Source organism: Bicyclus anynana, chromosome Z (assembly GCF_947172395.1).
Source record: "Bicyclus anynana chromosome Z, ilBicAnyn1.1, whole genome shotgun sequence".
Taxonomy (NCBI): domain Eukaryota; kingdom Metazoa; phylum Arthropoda; class Insecta; order Lepidoptera; family Nymphalidae; genus Bicyclus; species Bicyclus anynana.
In genome coordinates this window covers 7,879,756-7,901,154 of record NC_069110.1, presented here as the reverse complement: position 1 = coordinate 7,901,154, position 21,399 = coordinate 7,879,756, and the positions used below count along the sequence as shown (strand labels likewise).

General features: G+C 35.7%; 1 protein-coding gene across 1 annotated transcript in view; it reads right to left on the bottom strand.

Moving 5' to 3' along the window:
• LOC112050367 (protein grindelwald) overlaps nucleotides 1-21,399 on the bottom strand; it is a 39,527-nt gene that overhangs the window by 13,068 nt on the left and 5,060 nt on the right. Inside the window, exon 2 of the mRNA XM_024088658.2 lies at nucleotides 14,299-14,508. Coding sequence (XP_023944426.1) covers nucleotides 14,299-14,500 — 202 coding nt within the window. The 5' untranslated portion in view covers nucleotides 14,501-14,508. The remainder of the gene's footprint in view (nucleotides 1-14,298; nucleotides 14,509-21,399) is intronic.

Below are 21,399 nucleotides of genomic sequence, written 5' to 3'. Positions count from 1 at the left end.
GTTAGAAATTTCCAGAATTTCATTAAAGTGTCATTCTATGTATGAATTGTGACTACACTTAAAGCTATATTGGTTCTTGGTTGGTCCAGTAGTTAGCCTATAAGGCTTTGGATCATCAGGTCCTGGGTTCAAATGGTTATGAACCCTTCCTGGGATTTCAACCCATATACTGAGCTTAATATTTTTATAAGTAATTTTCAAATAAAAATTCCCAGCCCGGAGTTGGGAAGTTGGTGGTGGCCCGTGCCTTGGAGAGCACGTTAAGCCATCGGTCCTGATCATTATCATTAAAATTTGGCAGTGGCAATAATAAAATTAGGTGGAGTCTGTCAATCCGCATTTGGCCAGCGTTTTTTTTTATTCTTTACACAAGTTAGCCCTTGGCTACAAACTAACCTGATGGTAAGTGATGATGCAATCTAAGATGGAAGCGGGCTAACTTGTTAGGAGGAGCCTCTTTCGGTTTCTACACGACATCGTACCGGAATGCTAAATCGTTTGGTGGTACGTCTTTGCCGTTAGGGTGGTAACTAGCCACGGCCGAAGCCTTCCACCAGCCAGACCTGGACCAATTACGAAAACCTCAATCGGCCCAACTGAGGATCGAACCCAGGACCTCCGTCTTGTTAAATCCACTACGCATATTACTGCACTACGGAGGCCGTCGAAAAGGAGGAGGCCTCATGAATCAAGGTTTTTTTCGGAACTAACAGAAGCCTAATGAGGAGATCCACAGAAGAACCAAAGTCACTGATATAGCTCAGCGAATCGAAGTTGAAGTGACTATGAGCAGGACACATAGTTCGAAGGGTCGATGGACATTGGGATTCCAAGGTGCTGGAATGGCGACACCGCACAGGAAAGCGCAGTGTTGGTCGACCCCCCACTAGGTGGACATCAAGCGCATTGCAGAGATGTTAGATGCTAGACAGTCAAGAACGTTTTGTTTGGAATCATATGTAAGAGGTCTAGCAGTGGACGTCCATAAAATTCAAAATTAATTTAATTTCATTAAGGATTATTTTACAAGCACTTTTGAAACGTCAAGTTATGTCATGATTTAATGGTGGTAAGTAAAGTCGAAAACTTAAAATTAATGTTACGAGGGTTCCAAACGTGTCTTGGTCCGAGAGGTCAATCGGCAGTTAATTAATGATGATGACGAACTGCCTCTGATCTGCTCCATGGTCCATATAATATCTCTTTACCTCATCATCACTACCTCTTTACCAAATTTCATCCAAATCCAAAGTAAAGCCTCAATAGCTCAACTGAGAGAGCTGTTTCGGACTCATCACCGAGGGGTGGTGGTTCGAACCCCGCTCCATTGGTCTATTGTCGTACCTGCCCACTCCCAGTATTTCCCGACTAGTTAGAGGGGAATAAGAATATTGGTCCTATTAAAGACTAGCGGACCGTCGTCGTCCGCGTGGAAATTAGTTTTTCACAAATCCCTCGGGAACCATGGATTTTTCCGGGATAAAAAGTAGCTTATGTGTTAATCCAGGCAATCATATATCTCAAAACCAAATTTCAGCTAATTCGGTTCAATAGTCAAGGCGTGAAAGAGTAACAAACATTCATATCATCATAATCATCAGTTTTCGCAAATCTCGGGAAACCATGGATTTTTTCGCGATAAAAAGTAGCCTATGTGTTAATCCAAAGTGAAATCTATTTCCATTCCAAATTTCAGTCAAATCGCTTCATTAATAGCAGCGTTGAAGAGTAACAAACATCCAAACATCCATACAAACTATTGAGTTTATAATATTACTAGGATATGACAAATATTCTTTTTAATAAAAAAGTGATTTAGTCGTAATAAGGTAACAGACAGAATTACTACTGTATTTATAATATTAGTATGGATGGATAAAATGTTGGTATTTTTTTTTTAATTCTCTACAACTACAATCTCACCTGATGGTAAGTGATGATGCAATCTAAGATGGAAGCGGGCTAACTTGTTAGGAGGAGGATGAAAATCCACACCCCTTTTTGGTAAATATGAAAACCACACCCCAAAACAATCACAAAATGTTGCAAAAGCGCAACCAAAAGCGTCATAACGACATCGACACACCTTTGTGTTTTTATGTTTCACCTTTGTAATTTTCAGTAAACCGTTGTGCCTGACGTCAAACGAACTCGTCACACGCTTTCAAAGAGTTTGTAGGTGTGGCTTTTAGAAACGCGTGACGCAGTCAACAAACGAGTACCAGAATGACGTACACGTTTCCCAACGCACTTTTACAATGAAAATTACTTTAAACGTGATGAAATTTTACAGAAAGGGTTTGTGGACAGCATAACATTTCTCTCTCGAAAGAGTTGATATTTTTTTTCATATACGTTTTCCTATTATTTCTAGATGTTAACCTGTTTGACAGTCTTGCCAATCATCATCACTGGGCGCTTTCTTCAAACTGGCGTTTGGTGTTGATGTATCGAAAACTCTTCCGATCAGTGTGCCTAGTGGCAGTTTGATACTGTTACTGTCACGTAACGTAAACGTCAATTTCTAAGGAATTGAAACACCGTCATCTAGTGGTACTACTGCACAACTGTTTCAATTCCATATAAAGCGTAAACGTCAACGTGATAGTAACAGTATGAAAATATTGAAAACTCCCACTAGGTACACTGTTGTAATTTTTTTAATGTTCAAGTTGTATATTATGTTGCGTGTAGGTTAACTTCCGCTCTTTGACATCATCAGCCCATCTCCGCCGTTTTCTTTGTGCACGTTTTCCGAGCATCTTACCTTCTAGGATCAATCTAGGAAACACATAGAGGGATCCATTAACAGATGTTACTGATAATGACCGAGAAAGACGGCATTGGCTCTTCAAGGCAAAAGTGTGGAACCCCACCATTTTCCCAACTTCGTAATGAGAAATTTTAGTGAACTAAGATTCGAACCCAGGAACTAGTGATCCGAAGTCACATAGGCTAACCACTGCACCAACGAGGCAGTCGGGCATACTTCGACAAAACCATGTGAATTTATAATGGTTATTTATTTAAAAATGTTATAATTTATTATATTTTAAACTCTAATCATTATCAACCCATATTCGGCTCACTGCTGAGCTCGAGTCTCCTCTCAGAATGAGAGGTTAGGCTAATAGTCCGGCACGCTGGCCCAATGCGGATTGGCAGACTTCACACACGCAGATAATTGTGGTATTGGTATGCAGGTTTCCTCACGATGTTTTTCCGTCACCGTTTGAGACACGTGATATTTATTTTCTTAAAATGCTGTGTGCACTAAAAAGTTGTAGGTGAACATGCCCCAGACCCCCCAGAATCGGAGGCAGAGATCATATCCACTGGGCTCATATAAACTCATCATTCTCATCCATTTTAACAAGTATATAATTCTTTTTATACATTTTTGAATTATTTTTTATAACGAATGTATGCTTATTAGAGCCAAATCAATGAGAATTATTAAAATTAATAATACATAAATAATTAGCCAAAAGCGTAAAAGCTGAGATATTTAAGAATGTAGACAAATTGAACCGCTAGTAATATAACAGAGTAAAAGTTCTTGTCTATTTTGGTACTAAATGCAACGGTTTTTAATGTAAAGTACCATAATTCTATTTGAATACACACATTGTACAGTTTTATTTAATATGCTCTAACCTGTGTCGATGCAGTCATGCGCGAATGCGTGCTAGTACCTGTGCCCGTCACCGGACCATGACCTTATGTGCATTGTTGCACCCTCACCAATGATCTCCCGATTGTGTTCCAATTGACTTGTTTTCTTGGCGTGAAGTCTATACAGAGAGAGATCCACTATTTGTTATTCTATGCTATGTATTAGAGCAACTTTTTTTACTTCTACCTCTGCCTCAGATTTCGGAAAGTGTGTGTTCGAATTCGGTCCGGGGCATGCACCTTCAACTCTGTTGTCAGTCAGTTTCATTTTAACGTGTCTCACACGATGAAGGAAAAATATCGTAAGCAAACCTGCCAGAGATTTTTTATAATTCTCTGCGTGTGTAAAGTCTGCCAATCCTCAATGGGGCAGCGTGGTGGACTATTGGCCTAACCCGTCTTATTCTGAGAGGAGACTCGAGCTCAGCAGTAAGTTGAATATGGGTTGATAATGAAGACCTACTAGTAATCTGTAGTTGTCGCAAAAAAACTTTTTATTCAACTTTATAGATATCAATTTTTGTATTACAATGATGGTATATAAGCACTGGTGCGACTTATGTTATGACATTTTCGTGTAGGGTAGGTAAAGTAAGCTAAAAAGGCATTACAGATTTTAGTCACTTTTGTTTTGATTTTAGTCACAATTTAGTTGCTTGCATTTTATTATTTTACTTTAGAATTTATAAATCGTTTTAATATACTTTTTAAATTTAATATCTTATATAGTTTTATTTTAGTAGCGGACGCCATGCCATTCCGTTCATTTTTTTTAACTTTAGTTCTCATTCCCGTAGGAATACAGTAATAAAATATAGCCTATAATACTAGGGGATAGTTCAGTTTCCCAACAGTGAAAGATTTTTTTAATGCAAAAACCATGTATAATAAATATGATATAAATTAAGTTTTTGAATGTGCACTATATTTTAAATGTGAGAGATATTCGCCCAAGAGTAGGTGAAGCCACGAATTAGCACACTAACTCCTTCAGAGTACTTTTATGTATTATATTCACATTCGAAGACTTTTTTCTTCAGGCACTGAGGAATTTCGGACGAAAAGATGTCGCGGAGTTTCCCGAACGCTGCCCAGCCGAGCTGGATTCGGCGTATTACCTCTTTCTCGAAATTGGAACTACCTAACTGGACTGTGTGTCCTAGATATATATACTCGTCTACAATTTCGAGCGCAGAGTCCTCAACAATAACTGCGTGGAGCGTTACATGAGCATTAGACATGATCTTCGTCTTGCTCATGATCATTTTTAGGTTGGGTAAAGTATATACTTGAACACTTATATAAAGCTTATATAACTGATCAAAGAGCGTAACTATTTCAAGTAACAAAAACGGCTTGAAAATAATGAAATATTAGAGATATCTTATTATTTTACACGAGGCCAATTACATAACTGTTGTTGTTAAATCCTTTAAAAAATATGAAGCAATAAATAAATTCAATTTTCCTTTCGCCTATAATATCTCGGCATCGACGTTTCATTTTTATAATATTGCAGGATTATCGTAAAATTGGGATTAATTAGCTTGTTACGCCTAATTGGTTCTTAGAGCAACGATTTACAATATTTGAAAGCTCTTACATTTTTATATTATTCTTGTTATTATCTTATTTTATTGTGTTGCTATTTGTCTGAAGTACTTTTTTAATTTTAATTTATATAATGATTCAATGTGAATTAGTTTACTCATTTGTAACCCAGGACTGAGGCTAAGTTGTTCAATCGACTTTTTATTTTTTAAGTTGGAATATTAGTCAATCGATGTCACAAAATACCAATACAGTTGAGAACTTCCTCCTTTTTGAAGTCAGTTAAAAATTGGACAAAACAGCAAAGTGTCCAGACGTAGATCTAGATCTAGATTCTAGGGTATATATACTACGATATGGTTATCAAATTCAAGGGCTCATCAAGAGAATTTAAAAATGGTCATATTAAAAAAACCTACAGTTATAAAAACGTTATTTATTAACCGCTATACGAAAAACGCTGGTTTTATATTTTTTTTTAATTATTGACTTGTTGAATGAACTTATTCTTCTCTGCATCTGTCCCAGTTTTTGGTCAATAATATTGGAATGAGCTTATTTATTAAAAGAATCATACCGTATAATCGCATCGGTCGTTAGGATTACAGCTGATAATTAAGATTAATGTTTAGGCAGCTGCATTATTAGTTTGTTTGTAATGACAGTCCGATAGTAGACAATCTGGCTTGCGATAATAGACACGTCTTGTTCCTTTGTCACAAAGTCATTATTGGCACAGTAGTTAAAACAGCTTCATCATGATTCTATTTAGAACGAAAAAAATCTAAATTTTATATAAATAGTTAACTTAATACTTAAAATAATGTAATTAATGACATAAACAATTCGTTATTTATCTAGCTATCTGTATAATCCAATATGATGCAGAGATGAAGTAGAGTGCTTCATAATGAGAACATCCTCCTTTTTGAAGTCGGTTTTATTTATATGAAAATTCAAATTACCGTAATAGATCAGACAATTTCAATGACAGGGCATCATAATAATTTTATCATTATCATCATATTCGGCTCACTGCTGAGCTCGTTTCTCCTCTCAGAACGAGAGGGGTTAGGCCAATAGTTCACCATGCTGACCCAATTCGGATTGGCAGACTTCACACACGCAAAGAATTAAGAAATTTGGTATGCTGGTTTCCTCACGATGTTTTTCCTTCACCGTTTGAGACGCGATCATGCCGAACCGGATTCGAACCCACATCCTCCGGAATCAGAGGCAGAGGTCATATACACTGGGCTATCACGGCTCGTATTTCATAAAAATGCTTTGTAAATAGCACTTTTAGCATTGACATTGAAATTTATTTGCTTACACACCAAATTGCTTTATAGATACGAGTCACATTATGTATTACATGGACTTTGAAATATAACACGTGTGTTGTTTATTTAATTGTGGGTAATTGTCTATTTTCAGAGTCAGCATCTCTTATCTAAACACATACGTTGTAAATTTGTAACGGCATTACATCCGGTCTATAATATGCACTTATTTAAACTACGATGTTGATATTGTTATTCTGTTGACTGTATTAAAAAGTTATGTGTGATTAGTGGTATATCAGCTTGATATGAAACTTCTAAGGACGTTCGACTTTCTTAATATGATACAAACATATAATAACCAACAATAATGGATTAATAAAAGACTAATCTATCATTTATCCATATTTGGCTGGTGGAAGACTTCGGCCGTGGCTAGTTACCACCTTAACGGCAAAGACGGACCTCCAAGTGATTTAGCGTTCCGGTGTCGTGTAGAAACAAAAAGGAGTGTCGATTTTCATCCTCCTACTAACAAGTTAGCTCGCTTCCATCTTAGACTGCATCATCACTTACCATCAGACGAAATTGTAGTCAAGGGCTAACTTGTAAAAAATAAAAAATAAATCTATCAAGTAAAGGTCATTTCGGTAACAATGCTGCAAGCGAAACTTTTTTTTAAATTTTTTAATAATGGTGTTATATTCTGGCCTTTACTAGAATATTCTCAAATTGACGCACTTGTGGTTTGCCTGCATGCTGGCTGCTGCCATAGTGTAACTATTCGTATTAGGCGACATTGACGTGTAGTATATAATAGATGGCCATGGCGTTTTATTAAAGTACTAAATAAGAACCAATACATTTATCGCCTAGATCATCGTTTTCCAACCTGTGATCCGCGGATTCGTGTCTCGTATTTGAAATACTAATTTGAATATTGAGAGGGTCTGACCTTTCAACACGGATCTTACTGCTTACTTCAACTTGAACGTTTTTCATATTTTTCATAGTAAACAGTTATAAGTACCTACCTATTTTGTATCTGTAATAACTAAAATAAATACCTAATCGGATTTTTTTTACTGTTTCTTTTATTAAAGGGGTCTGTGAAAACTGTGTTTGATTCCCTGGGGTTCCGTGGCTGAAAAAGGTTGGGAAACGCTGGCCTAGATCATCTATCAATGTGCATAAATAATTATGCAAAACCTAAAATTAATATGCAGCAAAATTTAGGCAGTTTCACTGGAATTACCTATTTTAGATCTGGGAATATGAATTTATGTAAATCATTTGTTATTAGTTCTGTTGTACGTTAAAGTTTCGTAAATATCGTGACAAATATAGATTCATATAGATTCACTATATATACATATAGTGTTATGAATCTTAATCTATCTTAATATATATTTATCTATATTATCTCAAAACTTTACTCAGTGTTGTACATGAAGTAGTCAAGAGAATCCCATTTAGTACTAATTCGGTTATGACAAAATTAAAGGTAAGATTAGAAGTATTAAATATATTCTGAAAATTCGCTCAATAGTTCCTGCGACATCAATACATATAAATAAAATTCAAGTGTGTGTCTGTGTTTCAAAATAACTGTATTTATACGAAGTTTTATTTCTTGTTTCCGACTGTCTGTCTTTCTGTTTGTCTGGATTAATATCTGGAAAGGCTAAACCTATTTTATTGACACTTTCACTGGCAGATAGATAAAATTCCGGAGCAATATTTAAACTACTTTTTATCCCGAAAAAATACATGGATGATAAAAATTTTAATAAAAAAAATTCAACCGACTTCCAAGTCAAAAAATAACTAACTAAAAAGCAAAAAATAACATCTTACCTATGTGCTACCTTCTGATCAGTTTGAAGGCGGTGCCAAGCCAGTGTTGTGTTTTAATTAAAGCTGTTTCTGAAAGAACCACAGAAATTTTGTAGTTAAATGGTGTTTAATTAAAACATCACTGGCTTGGCACCGCCTTCAAACTGATCAGAAGGTAGCACATAGGTAAGATGTTATTTTTTGCTTTTTAGTTAGTTATTTTTTGACTTGGAAGTCGGTTGAATTTTTTTTATTAAAATTTTTATTTTTTTATTTTTAGTGTTAGCATACCTACTGCGTGTGTACAGTCACAACCTATCTAAATGGAAAGTTCTTATCAATACAAAATTATCAAGTCCAAACCCAAGGTAGCTACTATGAGCCGTCGAGGAGTTCTCTTCACTGTGCTTCGTCTTCATCACCAGACCCTTAATACAGTCACAATCCATCTAGGTGGAAAGTTCTCATCAATTCAAATTTATCAAGTCCAAACACAAGGTAGCTACTGTGAACCGTCGAGGAGTTCTCTTCACTGTCCCTCGTCTTCCTCATCAGACCCTTAATACAGTCACAATCCATCTAGGTGGAAAGTTCTCATCAACACAAATTTATCAAGTCCAAACACAAGGTAGCTACTGTGAACCGTCGAGGAGTTCTCTTCACTGTCCATCGTCTTCATCACCAGACCCTTAATACAGTCACAATCCATCTAGGTGGAAAGTTCTCATCAATTCAAATTTATCAAGTCCAAACACAAGGTAGCTACTGTGAACCGTCGAGGAGTTCTCTTCACTGTCCCTCGTCTTCCTCATCAGACCCTTAATACAGTCACAATCCATCTAGGTGGAAAGTTCTCATCAACACAAATTTATCAAGTCCAAACACAAGGTAGCTACTGTGAACCGTCGAGGAGTTCTCTTCACTGTCCCTCGTCTTCCTCATCAGACCCTTAATACAGTCACAATCCATCTAGGTGGAAAGTTCTCATCAACACAAATTTATCAAGTCCAAACACAAGGTAGCTACTGTGAACCGTCGAGGAGTTCTCTTCATTGTCCATCGTCTTCATCACTAGACCCTTAATACAGTCACAACCCATACAGGTGGAAAGTACTCATCAATACAAATTAATCAAGCCCAAACAAAAGGTGACTGCTGTAAATCGTTGACGAGTTCCATCGTCTGTGTTTCGGCTCCATCATCAGACCAACTCCAAACCTTCATAAAGTTGTAGTGGTTTAAAATACCTTATGGAAACACTAACAAACGCACTAGCCGTCTCTACAACTTTCAAAAGTTCCCCTCAATTTCTCCAGGATGCCACCATCAGATCCTGACATGAAAAAAATGGGACCACCCTGGAAGTAAACCCTTCAAAACAAAAAAAGAATTTTTAAAATCGGTCCATAATTGACGGAATTATCGCTGGACATACATAAAAAAAAAAAAAAAAAAAAAAAAAAAAAAAAAAAAAAAAAAAAAAAAAAAAACATACATACAGCCGAACGTAGAACCTCCTCCTTTTTGGAAGTCGGTTAAAAAACATAATTTTACGCGTATAGAGTTTAACCATCAGTAATTATGATCTATAGTGTTGATTCCATCTCCAATAATACGTTGCAGCAATTTAGTTAGGTTTTAGCAATTTCGGAATTCGGTCCAACGTTACCATGCGATTAAAACTCAATGCGAGCGTAGAAGCAATCACTAAGCGAACGATACTAATACAATTGTGGAACAAGAGCCTGCGATAGCCAGACCTCTTTTTATGAAGGCTAAAAGTCCGAATAATGGCGGGATAACCATTTATCCCTTGTTGCCTAATGCCCCTAGTTCCTGACGGCTCCACTTCTCCTGACTACGATAGCAGTTAATTGGATAGTGAAGCAGGGGGTGCTATATCAATGGCTGATGATGATGATGAAAGTTCATCAGCTATTGGTTATTTAATAGGTAAGTACGATATCCAATTACATACTTTGTGAGGTGATTTCAATTGTTCAGATTCTCAACGGTCCGAGTATAAAGCGTATTTTTTCGCGAAGGCGTGTGACTGGGAAGTCACAAGTCTCTGGCGATAGTAGGCATGATTCCGCATATATATGTTTACAAAAACTGTACAGTAAATTTCTCAATAACTTATGTTTTGATAGGGATGATGACAGTTTTTTAAATTAGGAGTATGCTAATAAAGCAATTTTCTATAAGATATCTGCGGTCATTACTTTCGGAGGTAGAATTTAAAGGGTCATAATTGCGACACTGCCACGGATCCCTGAAAAACGAACCATACAAAACGGCACGAATTAATAACGTCGTTGATCATAATGATCGTTAGATTTGTATAGGCATTCAAACAAAATTACAAGTATCTTTGTTATTGGTGCGTTTATGTTTATGGTTCATTTATTGAAAAATATCACGTTTAATGTTAAGAAGCTAAAATTATATGAATATACATCTAATTACGATAAAAGATTTTAATTATAATGTCTCATAAAAATCAATATGTATATTCAAACCTATTCATCATCCCCATCGAGGATTTGGACAACCATAACCACGGTCCGAACTACATCACTGACTACCGTACTTACCTATGCATGGCCTGACGATCATTCAACCTTCATAAAATGAGGTATGTCTGACGTTCGCAGGCTGTCCTTCTGTTGTACGCTATTGTCAGAATTTACTTGAGCATCGATGCAATCGTAAAATTGTTAGCTGATGCCATATAAAGCGTTATATGTTCAATGGAAATTATATAACATAGTCAGATCTTTCAATTTCCTTTCATGGTATTACTTATAACCATAGTAGCCGACGCCTCGCGGTTTTATCCGCGTACATTTCGTTCCCGTAAGATTACGCAGATTGAATATATTTTGTGACACTCACAAATAACGTGGATTCGGTAATCGGTTCAGTTTAACACGATGCACGCTAGAATACTACAAACTTTAACTCTTTCTAATATTATGCATCACAAAACAGCCCATATTCGGCTCACTGTTGAGCACGAGTCTCCTCTCAGTATGAGAATGGTTAGGCCTTAGTCCATCACGCTTAGACGACCTTCGTGGCGCAGTGGTAGTCGCAGTGGATTTACAAGACGGAGGTCCCGGGTTCGATCCCCAGCTGGGCCGATTGAAGTTTTCTTAATTGGTCCAGGTCTGGCTGGTGGAAGGCTTCGGCCGTGGCTAGTTACCACCCTACCGGCAAAGACGTACCACCAAACGATTTAGCGTTCCGGTACGATGTCGTGTAGAAACCGAAAGGGGCTCCTCTTAACAAGTTAGCCCGCTTCCATCTTAGATTGCATCATCACTTACCATCAGGTGAGATTGTAGCCAAGGGCTAACTTGTGTAAAGAATAAAAAAAAAACGCTGGCCAAATGCGGATTGACAGACTCCACCTAAAAAATTAAGAAAATTTTCTTAATCACGTTGTTTTTCCTTCACCGTTTGAGACACGTGATATTTAATTTCCTTAAATGCACGTGTCTGAAAAGTTGGAGGTTCTTTTGTTATTCTTAACAAGTTAGCCTACAATCTCACGTGACGATAAGTGATGATGCAATCTAAGATGGAAGCGGGCTAACTTGTTAGGAGGATGATGAAAATCCACACTCCTTTCGGTTTCTACTAGCCACGGCCGATGCTTCCCACCAGCCAAAATCGGTTTAGGAAAAAGGTGCATGCCCCGGACCGGATTCGAACCTACGCCCTCCGAAACGAAAGCAGAAGTCATATCTACTGGACTATTACGTCTCTCTTTCTAATATTAAGTTAAGATTATACGAGTAGATGCCTTTAAATGCATAAATTATAAGATGATTTCAAATACTTACTTAAAATATTTTATTTTACATTTAACTTGAATAAGAAACGCTACAACTCATTTGTATGGGTAAGTTTGCTATACTGTTATCTATAATAGTGCAATACATACACTCCAATGCTCTTGGTAGAGATGCATGACCTGAAACTTGCATTCTTTAACCGGTGTGCGAGTGAAACAGAATACTGTGTAAATGAGATACACTGTATATGCAATATGCGGTCATGAAACTGGTTTTGTTGGCGAACATCTGAATTATAAGTGACTTTGTACTGTAAACACTGAGTTTTCTTTTGTACTAGCGGACGCCCGCGACTTTGCCCGCGTGAAACTCGATGTAAACTTACAACTACCCCTACCCTACCCCTAACCTACCCCTACCCCTTTTTAATTTTTTCTGTCATAAGAACTTTCTCGTGACTAAAGCATACACATAAAAAAATAGTGAAATCGGCCCAGCCGTTTACGCGTGATGGCGTTACCAAGGGATATATATATATATACATTCATTTTTTATAAATTTAGATTTAGCTTAGATAGAAGAAGACTCTTTAATTTGTATGTAGGATTAACATTTAGTCATATTATGATAATAACACTATTTCGGTCTTTAGATCAACCTATTAAAATAAACATCAAATCAATTGACATACCTAATCATTTACCTACTGTGTGATACCAACCAGAAAACACCGGATGACATTTTTACATAGAATTTCAATTTCGTATACATCGTACGTCAAAGATAGTGAATAAGTCTGCAGCTGACCTATTCACTATTTTGGCCTATATTTTTTTTGACATTTCTCAATTGTTTCTTTTTTAATTTTAATAAAATTTAAAAAAACAATTGAGAAATGTCATCTAGCTGTATGATATCCACCAGTAGGCACCAGATGACATTTGTTACATAGTAGATATATTGTCAACTAGCGTACCTACGTCAAAGATAGTGAATTAGCCTGCTGCTTGCGAATGTTAACGTCGTAATAAAAAAAAGCCTCAATAGCTCAACGGTAAGAACGGTCGGCCATATTATCGAGGGGTGGTGGTTCGATCCCCGCCCCATTTGTCTATTGTCGTACCCACTCCTAAGACAGTCTTTTCACACTAGTTGGAGGGGAATAGGAATATTGGGCATATGATAATTTAAGATATATGGAAAATAATCTTTAAAAAAATTACCTTATAACATTTTGTTACTAATCATCAAAACCAGTCTATTTAAAAAAAAAACAATATTTTCATCCTGATTTTATTGACGATTGAACGTATTGAGGTTATTTACCATTTAATGTGGCCTTTTGCAAACAAGAAACTAACCTTGATTCATTATTGTGTGACATTGGTAAAGGCCAATCCAACTTTGGATGTTTACCTAGGTAGGTAGGTTCATATTTATCGATGTCGTGAGATAACTATTGATTTTTAACTTATAATAATAGCTCAGTTACTCAATATTTAAAACGCGAAAGTTTGTATGGATGTAAGTTTGTTTGGATGTTTGTTAGTCGCTACTACTAAAGCGATTTGGCTGAAATTTGGAATGAAAATAGATTTTACTCTGGATTAACACAGTATATTTTTATCCTGAAGAAATCCATGGATTCCCGATCCATGGATTTGACGGCCGCGTGGCGCAGTGGGCAGTGACACTGCTTTCTGCATCCACGGCCGTGGGTTCGATTCCCACAACTGGAAAATATTTGTGGTATGAACATGGGTGTTTTCCAGTGTCTGTGTATATTTATACATTATATAAGTATATAAGTATTTATATGTAGTATATAAATGTATATTAATATTATAATATCAACTATCATAGTACCCATAAAACAAGCTACTTTGTATGCTTACTTTGGGGCTAGATAGTGATGTGTATTGTTTAAGTATATTTATTTATTTATTTGTGAAGACCTGATGATTTTGATGGCATGAATGTTTGTTACTCTTTCACGCCTCGGCTACTGAACCAAATCACCCGAAATTTTTTAGCACATAGCTACTATCCAAAAAAAATCATGGTTTCTGAGGGATTAGTCAAAAACTAAATTCCACGCGGACGAAGTCATACGCGTCCGCTAGTAATGTAAATAAATTAGTATCCCCTACCTTGACATTCCTTGACGCAAAGTCCAGAGTCGTGGTTATGGTGAGTTGTGTTGCAGACGATGCTGCATGGCGCACAGCGGTTGGTCTCCGGGGAGCAGTACTCCTCCAGCTGGCATGTGAGCTGGCCGCACCTGATACCGTCCAACGTGAGTTGCGCTGAAGCGGCGCCAGCCAAGGCCAAGAAGCAAGCGAATCGAGACATTTTCTTGCCTGTAAACAATAAATCAATCATACTACTAATATTATAAACGCGAAAGTTTGTATGGATGTTTGGATGTTTGTTATTCTTTAGCGCCGCTAGTACTTAAGCGATTTGGCTTAAATTTGGAATAGGAATGGATTTTACTCTGGATTAACACATAGTACTTTTATACCGAAAAAATCCATGGTTTCCCGAGATTTGCGAAAAGTGATGATTTTAATGATATGAATGTTTGTTACTCTTTCACGCCTCGACTACTTAACCGAATTAGCTGAAATTTGGTATTGACATATATTATAGCATGGATTAACACATAGGCTACTTTTACCCCGGAAAAATCCATGGTTCCCGAGGGATTTGTGAAAAACTAAATTCCACGCGGATGAAGTCGCGGGCGTCCGCTAGTAAACAGTAAATCAATAAAGTTTACAAGCAACTTTATATTATTGACTAATTCAATTCGTATTTCCGAGTTGGTTCTCTAGGACAAAACACGGCCTTTTTAACTAAAATAGGAACTGATGTAGATCTAGAACTACAAGAATTTACCCCAACAAAATAATTTTCTTGTAAAGCAAGGTCAAGGCTATTGCATGCACTGAATAGATGTCATGGAGAGCCAAAGTTTTTACTGTACATGCCTTTGCTCGTACCTAGTACTCTCGAACTATATCATATGATGGTATTTGTAATGTTCTGCGAGTATCCTAGTCTTGGTACTTGGTAAAAATGTAGCTCTCTGTAGGTTAAAAGAATTATTATCCTCAACCGAACAACTAACAAACTTTACCTCTTTATATAATACAAGCCGACGCCCCGCGATTTCACCCACGTAGTTCCCATTGCCGTGAGAATACGGGGATAAAATATATTATTTGATACTCACAAATAACGTGGCTCTCAAATGGTACAGATTTTTTAATCGGTTCAATAGATCCAAAGATTACCTCCTACAACATCACAAACTTTATCTCTTCATTAAATATTATAAAAGCAAAGATTTCGTAAAAATAAGAAGGAAAATTAAAAATGTACGAAAATTCCAATAAGGGTAATCCTAATTAATAAGAGATAAAATAATTTGATCCTCGATTGGGAGATTATCCATCGGACTAATACTTTCGATTTAGCAAAAATATTATTTTTAACTGCAGCGCCCCCTGGTGAGTTATCACCGTAACACATAAGTATACAAACATGCCCCGATAAAACCTGAACCTAATACTGAAAACCGCATTAAAATCGGACTAGTAGTTTTTAATATAAGTGGAGATTGTGGCTTGTACAAACATCGTCTCCCCCCAAACTCATATACCCTGTACGTACTATGACCTGTGGTGTGTATAAAAAATTTTTGCCTGTACAGTCGGTTTACTGATGATAGTTGAACGTGACAACGTCATAAGAAAATACTGATGGAATGGTTGCATTTTTCAAAAGAAAATGTTCGTTTTTCTAAAATACTATTTAATTGTCTTCATAGACCAGAATATACTTTAGGTCTTGTAAAAAAGTTGGCAACCCTAGAACGAGGGAACAACGCATGACGTCATCTTTTTTCGAGTTTGCAGCTCCATCGAATTAAAAGACGTTGTCACGTCAAAAGAGTATGATCAGAGGGCCTAGTGGCAGTTTGATATTGTTACTGTCACGTAACGTAAACGCGAGTTTCTAAGGAATTGAAACAGCGCCATCTAGTGGCACTACTGCACAACTGTTTCAATTCCATATAAATTTGCGTTTACGTCAACGTGATAGTAGCAGTATGAAAATATTGAAAACTCCCACTAGGCACACAGAGGGCCTAGTGGCAGAATGATACTGTTACTGACACGTAACGTAAACGCGAATTTCTAAGGAATTGAAACAGCGCCATCTAGTGGCACTACTGCACAACTGTTTCAATTCCATATAAATTTGCGTTTACGTCAACGTGATAGTAACAGTATGAAAATATTGAAAACTCCTACTAGGCACACTGTTTAACTATCCGATTAAAAATCACCTTAAACTCAAACCTGCGCGTTAGTGAGCGCAAGTTATATGAATAGCGTGACTAATTTTCACTATACGAAGTTTACGGAATTTACGAGCAAGAATTACAACCTTTTTCTGTCTAAAGTGTAAAGGATTTCTTTAGTGTGCGTAGTACAGGTATACGAGGCATGAGTCATCCGGTGCGGCAGGTAGCGTCAACAGTTAATATTTGAACATGAATAAACACCGACATGTTGGCTACAACAGGTGCATAATTTATCTTCTACACAAAAGATAATAATGCGCGGGACAATATCTTGTTTAGATCATGTAACAGTAGAAGTTTGAGAGCGCAATACTGAAATATTGATAACAGGATATATTTTTTTTATATAATACAAAAATATATACTAATTAATTGAAAATACAATCAATTTTTTGTTAATAAACAATACATTTCCAAAAACTAGGCTCAATGCCTCTGGTAGTTTGAGGAGAGAGAGCCATTGATGATCGGAATTAAAAAAAAAGAGAGATGTTGTCTAGTTCAGAACAGTTTATACAGATATTTTTTTATTAAATTGAAAGCTTTTGATGTTAGTTGGAAAATTCATCTTTGTATTAAATCTCATAGCTCGAAAAATATACCGAACAGTTGCGTGTATATTTTTTTGAAAAAAGGGTGATGATAACAAATTAAATTTATGGTTGGGGCAAATGGGAATCGCCTCAACTGTAATGGGGATATCGTTTTTATCCAACGGTGGACCAACAGATCATGGGTTCGATGTTCAGGATGTAAAAATAAGATTTTTTTTCCTCAAAGGATTTCTTAGAAACAACCAGGAGATAGGAAGTAGGCGTTACACACGTGGTTTGAAGGAATCATTAACATCTGATATTTTTTTTTTAATTCTTCACAAGTTAGCCCTTGACTACAATCTCATCTGATGATGATGATGCATTCTAACATGAAAGTGGGCTGATGATGCATGTTAGAATACATGAAAGTGGGCTAACTAGTGGATCTCCCTCTTGTAAATCCACCGCGTGTACCAATGCGCTACGGAGGCCATCAAATAAATTTATAAATAGTGATTATAAAGGTGTTAAACGTTATCGCCCTGAGCTCGCTAACCCATGTTTAGAAGCATCGTGGGTCCAAGAGACCTGGTCCTGTAATTGGGTCGTTACAAATAGGCTAATGATGACGAAACCTGCGTGACCGTTAAAAGGCTCCATAATAAAAAATCAAGTTGTATTGTTCAATAAATATCTCACTGAATAATAAACAGAGTGACTCATAGCTCTCACATTTGGTAAGAAAGGGACAGCAGATATTATTATGCAACCTCTATTGTAGTTTAATTTTTAATCCTTCTTTTTGAATTATTATTTTTATATATATAATGTATGATATTCATTGTCTTTTTGCATTTTGTAACTGTATTCAATTAATTTTTTTTAATTTAATATTTTGTATAGTATACAATTTTGTCGATTACTTAATTATCATTAACTTTTACGAATAATTATTTATAAAAGTGATACTTTAATTATTGTTCTTTAAGTATGTAAAAGCTGTACGTAAACGGTAGATTTATACCACCTTTAAATCAAAATAACCGTTTCAAAAAAACACATAGACACCTATAAAATACTTCTCAAAATGTGTATTGTTAAAATAAAAGAAAAAAAATTAATAAAATTATGTTTATGTATAATATTGGGTTTGAATTAACATACGAGTAGCTTCAATAGAACTAGTACTTGCACAAGATCTTTTAGATTGAAGATTACTTCAGATTTAGTAACTACAAAAGTTTAAAATATGAACTTAGCAAAGTGCCAAAAACATAAAGAGCCTTTTCCAAAAAAAAATCCCCATAGCTCAGTACGATCACTGTGGAGTAACCATTTTAAAAAATAAACTATGAAATACTCGTACTTTTACTTTCATATAAAATACATTACTTAATAATTTGTAAATATCGAATGCTGATAATAAATAGTATTTTATTATTAAATATTTTGTTCTGCAATTAGTAATTAATTTAAGATATATTAATTAATTAGTAATTACTTAGAGCATCTAGACAATTTTCAGAGTGCTTTTATATATTTCTTATTCGATTCCTTATTTTAAAAATACTACTTACTTGATTTTTTTATTAGGTCACTCGGTATACCCAATAGGTACATTAACTTCCGTCCATCCTGAGAACTTGCCAATTTTTCACAATATTAAAAACACACTGGTGTAAGTGATACTTAAGTAGGAAATAATGAGTATCGATTAGAGTTGAAATTAAACATTTTAATAGTTATTAAAAAGAAGCAGAAACAACGGCAAATGGTTGCATAGTTTTTACTACGGTTGCTAGGCAACGTAGCAAGTAGTAATTTCTAATACACAATCGAATTTATTACTACAATACGCTACGGTACGGTGAGTACGAGTGACTACTTTAGATTTGTATAAACTACAAATTATAGTGTATTTCGTCTCTGTTATTATATAAAGATATTTTTACTATGTATAAGTAAGTACAATGAAGTGACGAAAATTCAAGACTACATATTTTTATTTTTACTTCGTTTTTCGTTAAATTATATCGTAAAAAAAAAACTTAAAGTCTATGGAGCATTGAAAAACTTTTAGCCGACGATCATATTATCATCTTCTCACTCCATAAAATGAATATATCAATAGAAAAATAAATTGAACAATCCTTTGTTACATCACCAACAATTTTATTTTACTAAGTAGACGCCCTCGTGCTACCCTCGTGCTGCCCTCGTATTTAAGCCGTTGCTACAATAAATGAGGCAATCATAGCAACAATATTTAGCATCGAGAGGCGATCAATAGAATTATTTCTCAAGTGCCACTCATCTTTTGTTACGGGGCGTTTTATGAAAAACAGAAAATTCAATTTTCATTTAGTTCAAGTAGATTTAGTTTACAAGCTTTATAGGCACTTTTATATAACGTCATTTTATGATATTATGATGATAATTTAAGTGTAGGACTTAAAATTTACGAAAGTTCCAACAGCTCCACAGAAAAGGGATACCAACAAGCATTAATATGAAAAATAAATTAATTATAAGTGAATAAAAAACAGATTTTGTTTTCGAGGACAGCGAGCGAGATGTAACGTAACAGATACATGAAATTATTTCTGAGCCGTGATATACTAGTGGATATGACCTCTGCCTCCGAATATGGACGGCGTAGGTTCGAATCTGATCCGGGGCATGCACCTCCAACTTTTCTGTTGTGTGCATTTTAAGAAATTAAATATCACGTGTCTCAAACGGTGAAGGAAAACATCGTGAGGAAACCTGCACACCAGAGAATTGCCAATCCGCATTGGGCTAGCGTGGAGGATTCCTATTGGCCTAACCCCTCTCATTCTGAAAGGAGACTCGAGCTCAGCAGTGAGTCGAATATGGGTTGATGATGATTTCTGACAACTCAATTTTCAAATTATTATCGGAGAAAATTAGCTAATAACATTTGAATGTAACTACAACTAGGCATAATTAAAGGTACTAAGCTATAGTATTTCACCATAATCTCAGATACTACTAACTTAAGAAGTACGTATTGTAATGGGGCTTTCCGATGAGCTCGTCTGGAAAAAAAAATTAACTACCAGCACCACGTGAACATGGCTAAGTCACGGGTCTATACTAGTATCATCATCCTCATCATTAATAGCCCATATTAGGCTCACTGTTGAGCACGAATCTCCTCTCAGAATGAGAGGAGAAACGGTTATGTAATAGCCCACCACGGTGACCTAATGCGAATTTGCGGACTTCAATCACGTGAAGAATTAAGACAATTTTCGGGTATGCAGGTTTCCTCACGTTGTTTTTCCTTCGCCGTTAAAGACACGAGATATTTAATTTCTTAACGTGAAAGTTAAACGTGCCTGCCCCGCACCGGATTCGAACCGCTGCTTTACGAATTCATGGCAGATCTATACACTAGTATATAGATCTGTAATTGATTTAAAAGTTCCCAATCGTAGTGTCGCTTTGCAGATAATTAATATGTGAAATTTATTTGGATATTTGATTGCCTACGGTCCAATTACATGCACCTGTACCAAAAAGTGCAATTTAATTTATAATTAAACAATATCCTATTAATAAAGTTCATATCGTGTATATTTATACGTTTAGCGCCAAAACGACTGAAATGTTTAGTAAGAAAATTGTCACATGATACAATTCCCAATAAAATCGGTACAGCCGTACACAAACAGACATACAGAAAGACAGACAAAATTTCTATAAAAGTTTAGTTTAGTGACATATAAATAACTCTATGCACTTAAGTAATCAATTTTTTTTAAAATCACACAAGCATGTGATATAAATTTCTATCAATAATTAAATCAATATGTATTGATTTTTAGATTCAACAAAACAGCGGTTAAAGATATTATAAACATTATTTTTGACTAATGAATAAAAAATGTTAATTATTCAGTGAACGTGTCATGTGAGGAATGATCTAACCGCCCGATTACCTTGAGCCGAAGGTGCCTCACGTATCATCGAATCTATGTACTTGACGTTTAATTTTAATGAGAAGGACGTGTATTTAACGTCGGTTATTTAAACTATAATTAACTTAAATTTAAATTAAATTGTTTTTTTTATTAAAACAAATTGAATATTGAGTGTACTAATATTTATAAAGATAAAATCATCTATCTTACCCAAAACACTGACTATTCGCGTACTTTAGGTCTAAGTAATCAAGTAAGTGTATAGTTTAAGATTATTCGTTTATTTATTATTAGCTAGCTGTGCGGTTTCACCCGCGTGGTTCTCGTTCCCGTAGGAATTCGGGAATAATATATAGCCTATAGCCTTCCTCATTAAATTAAAGATTTTTTCAA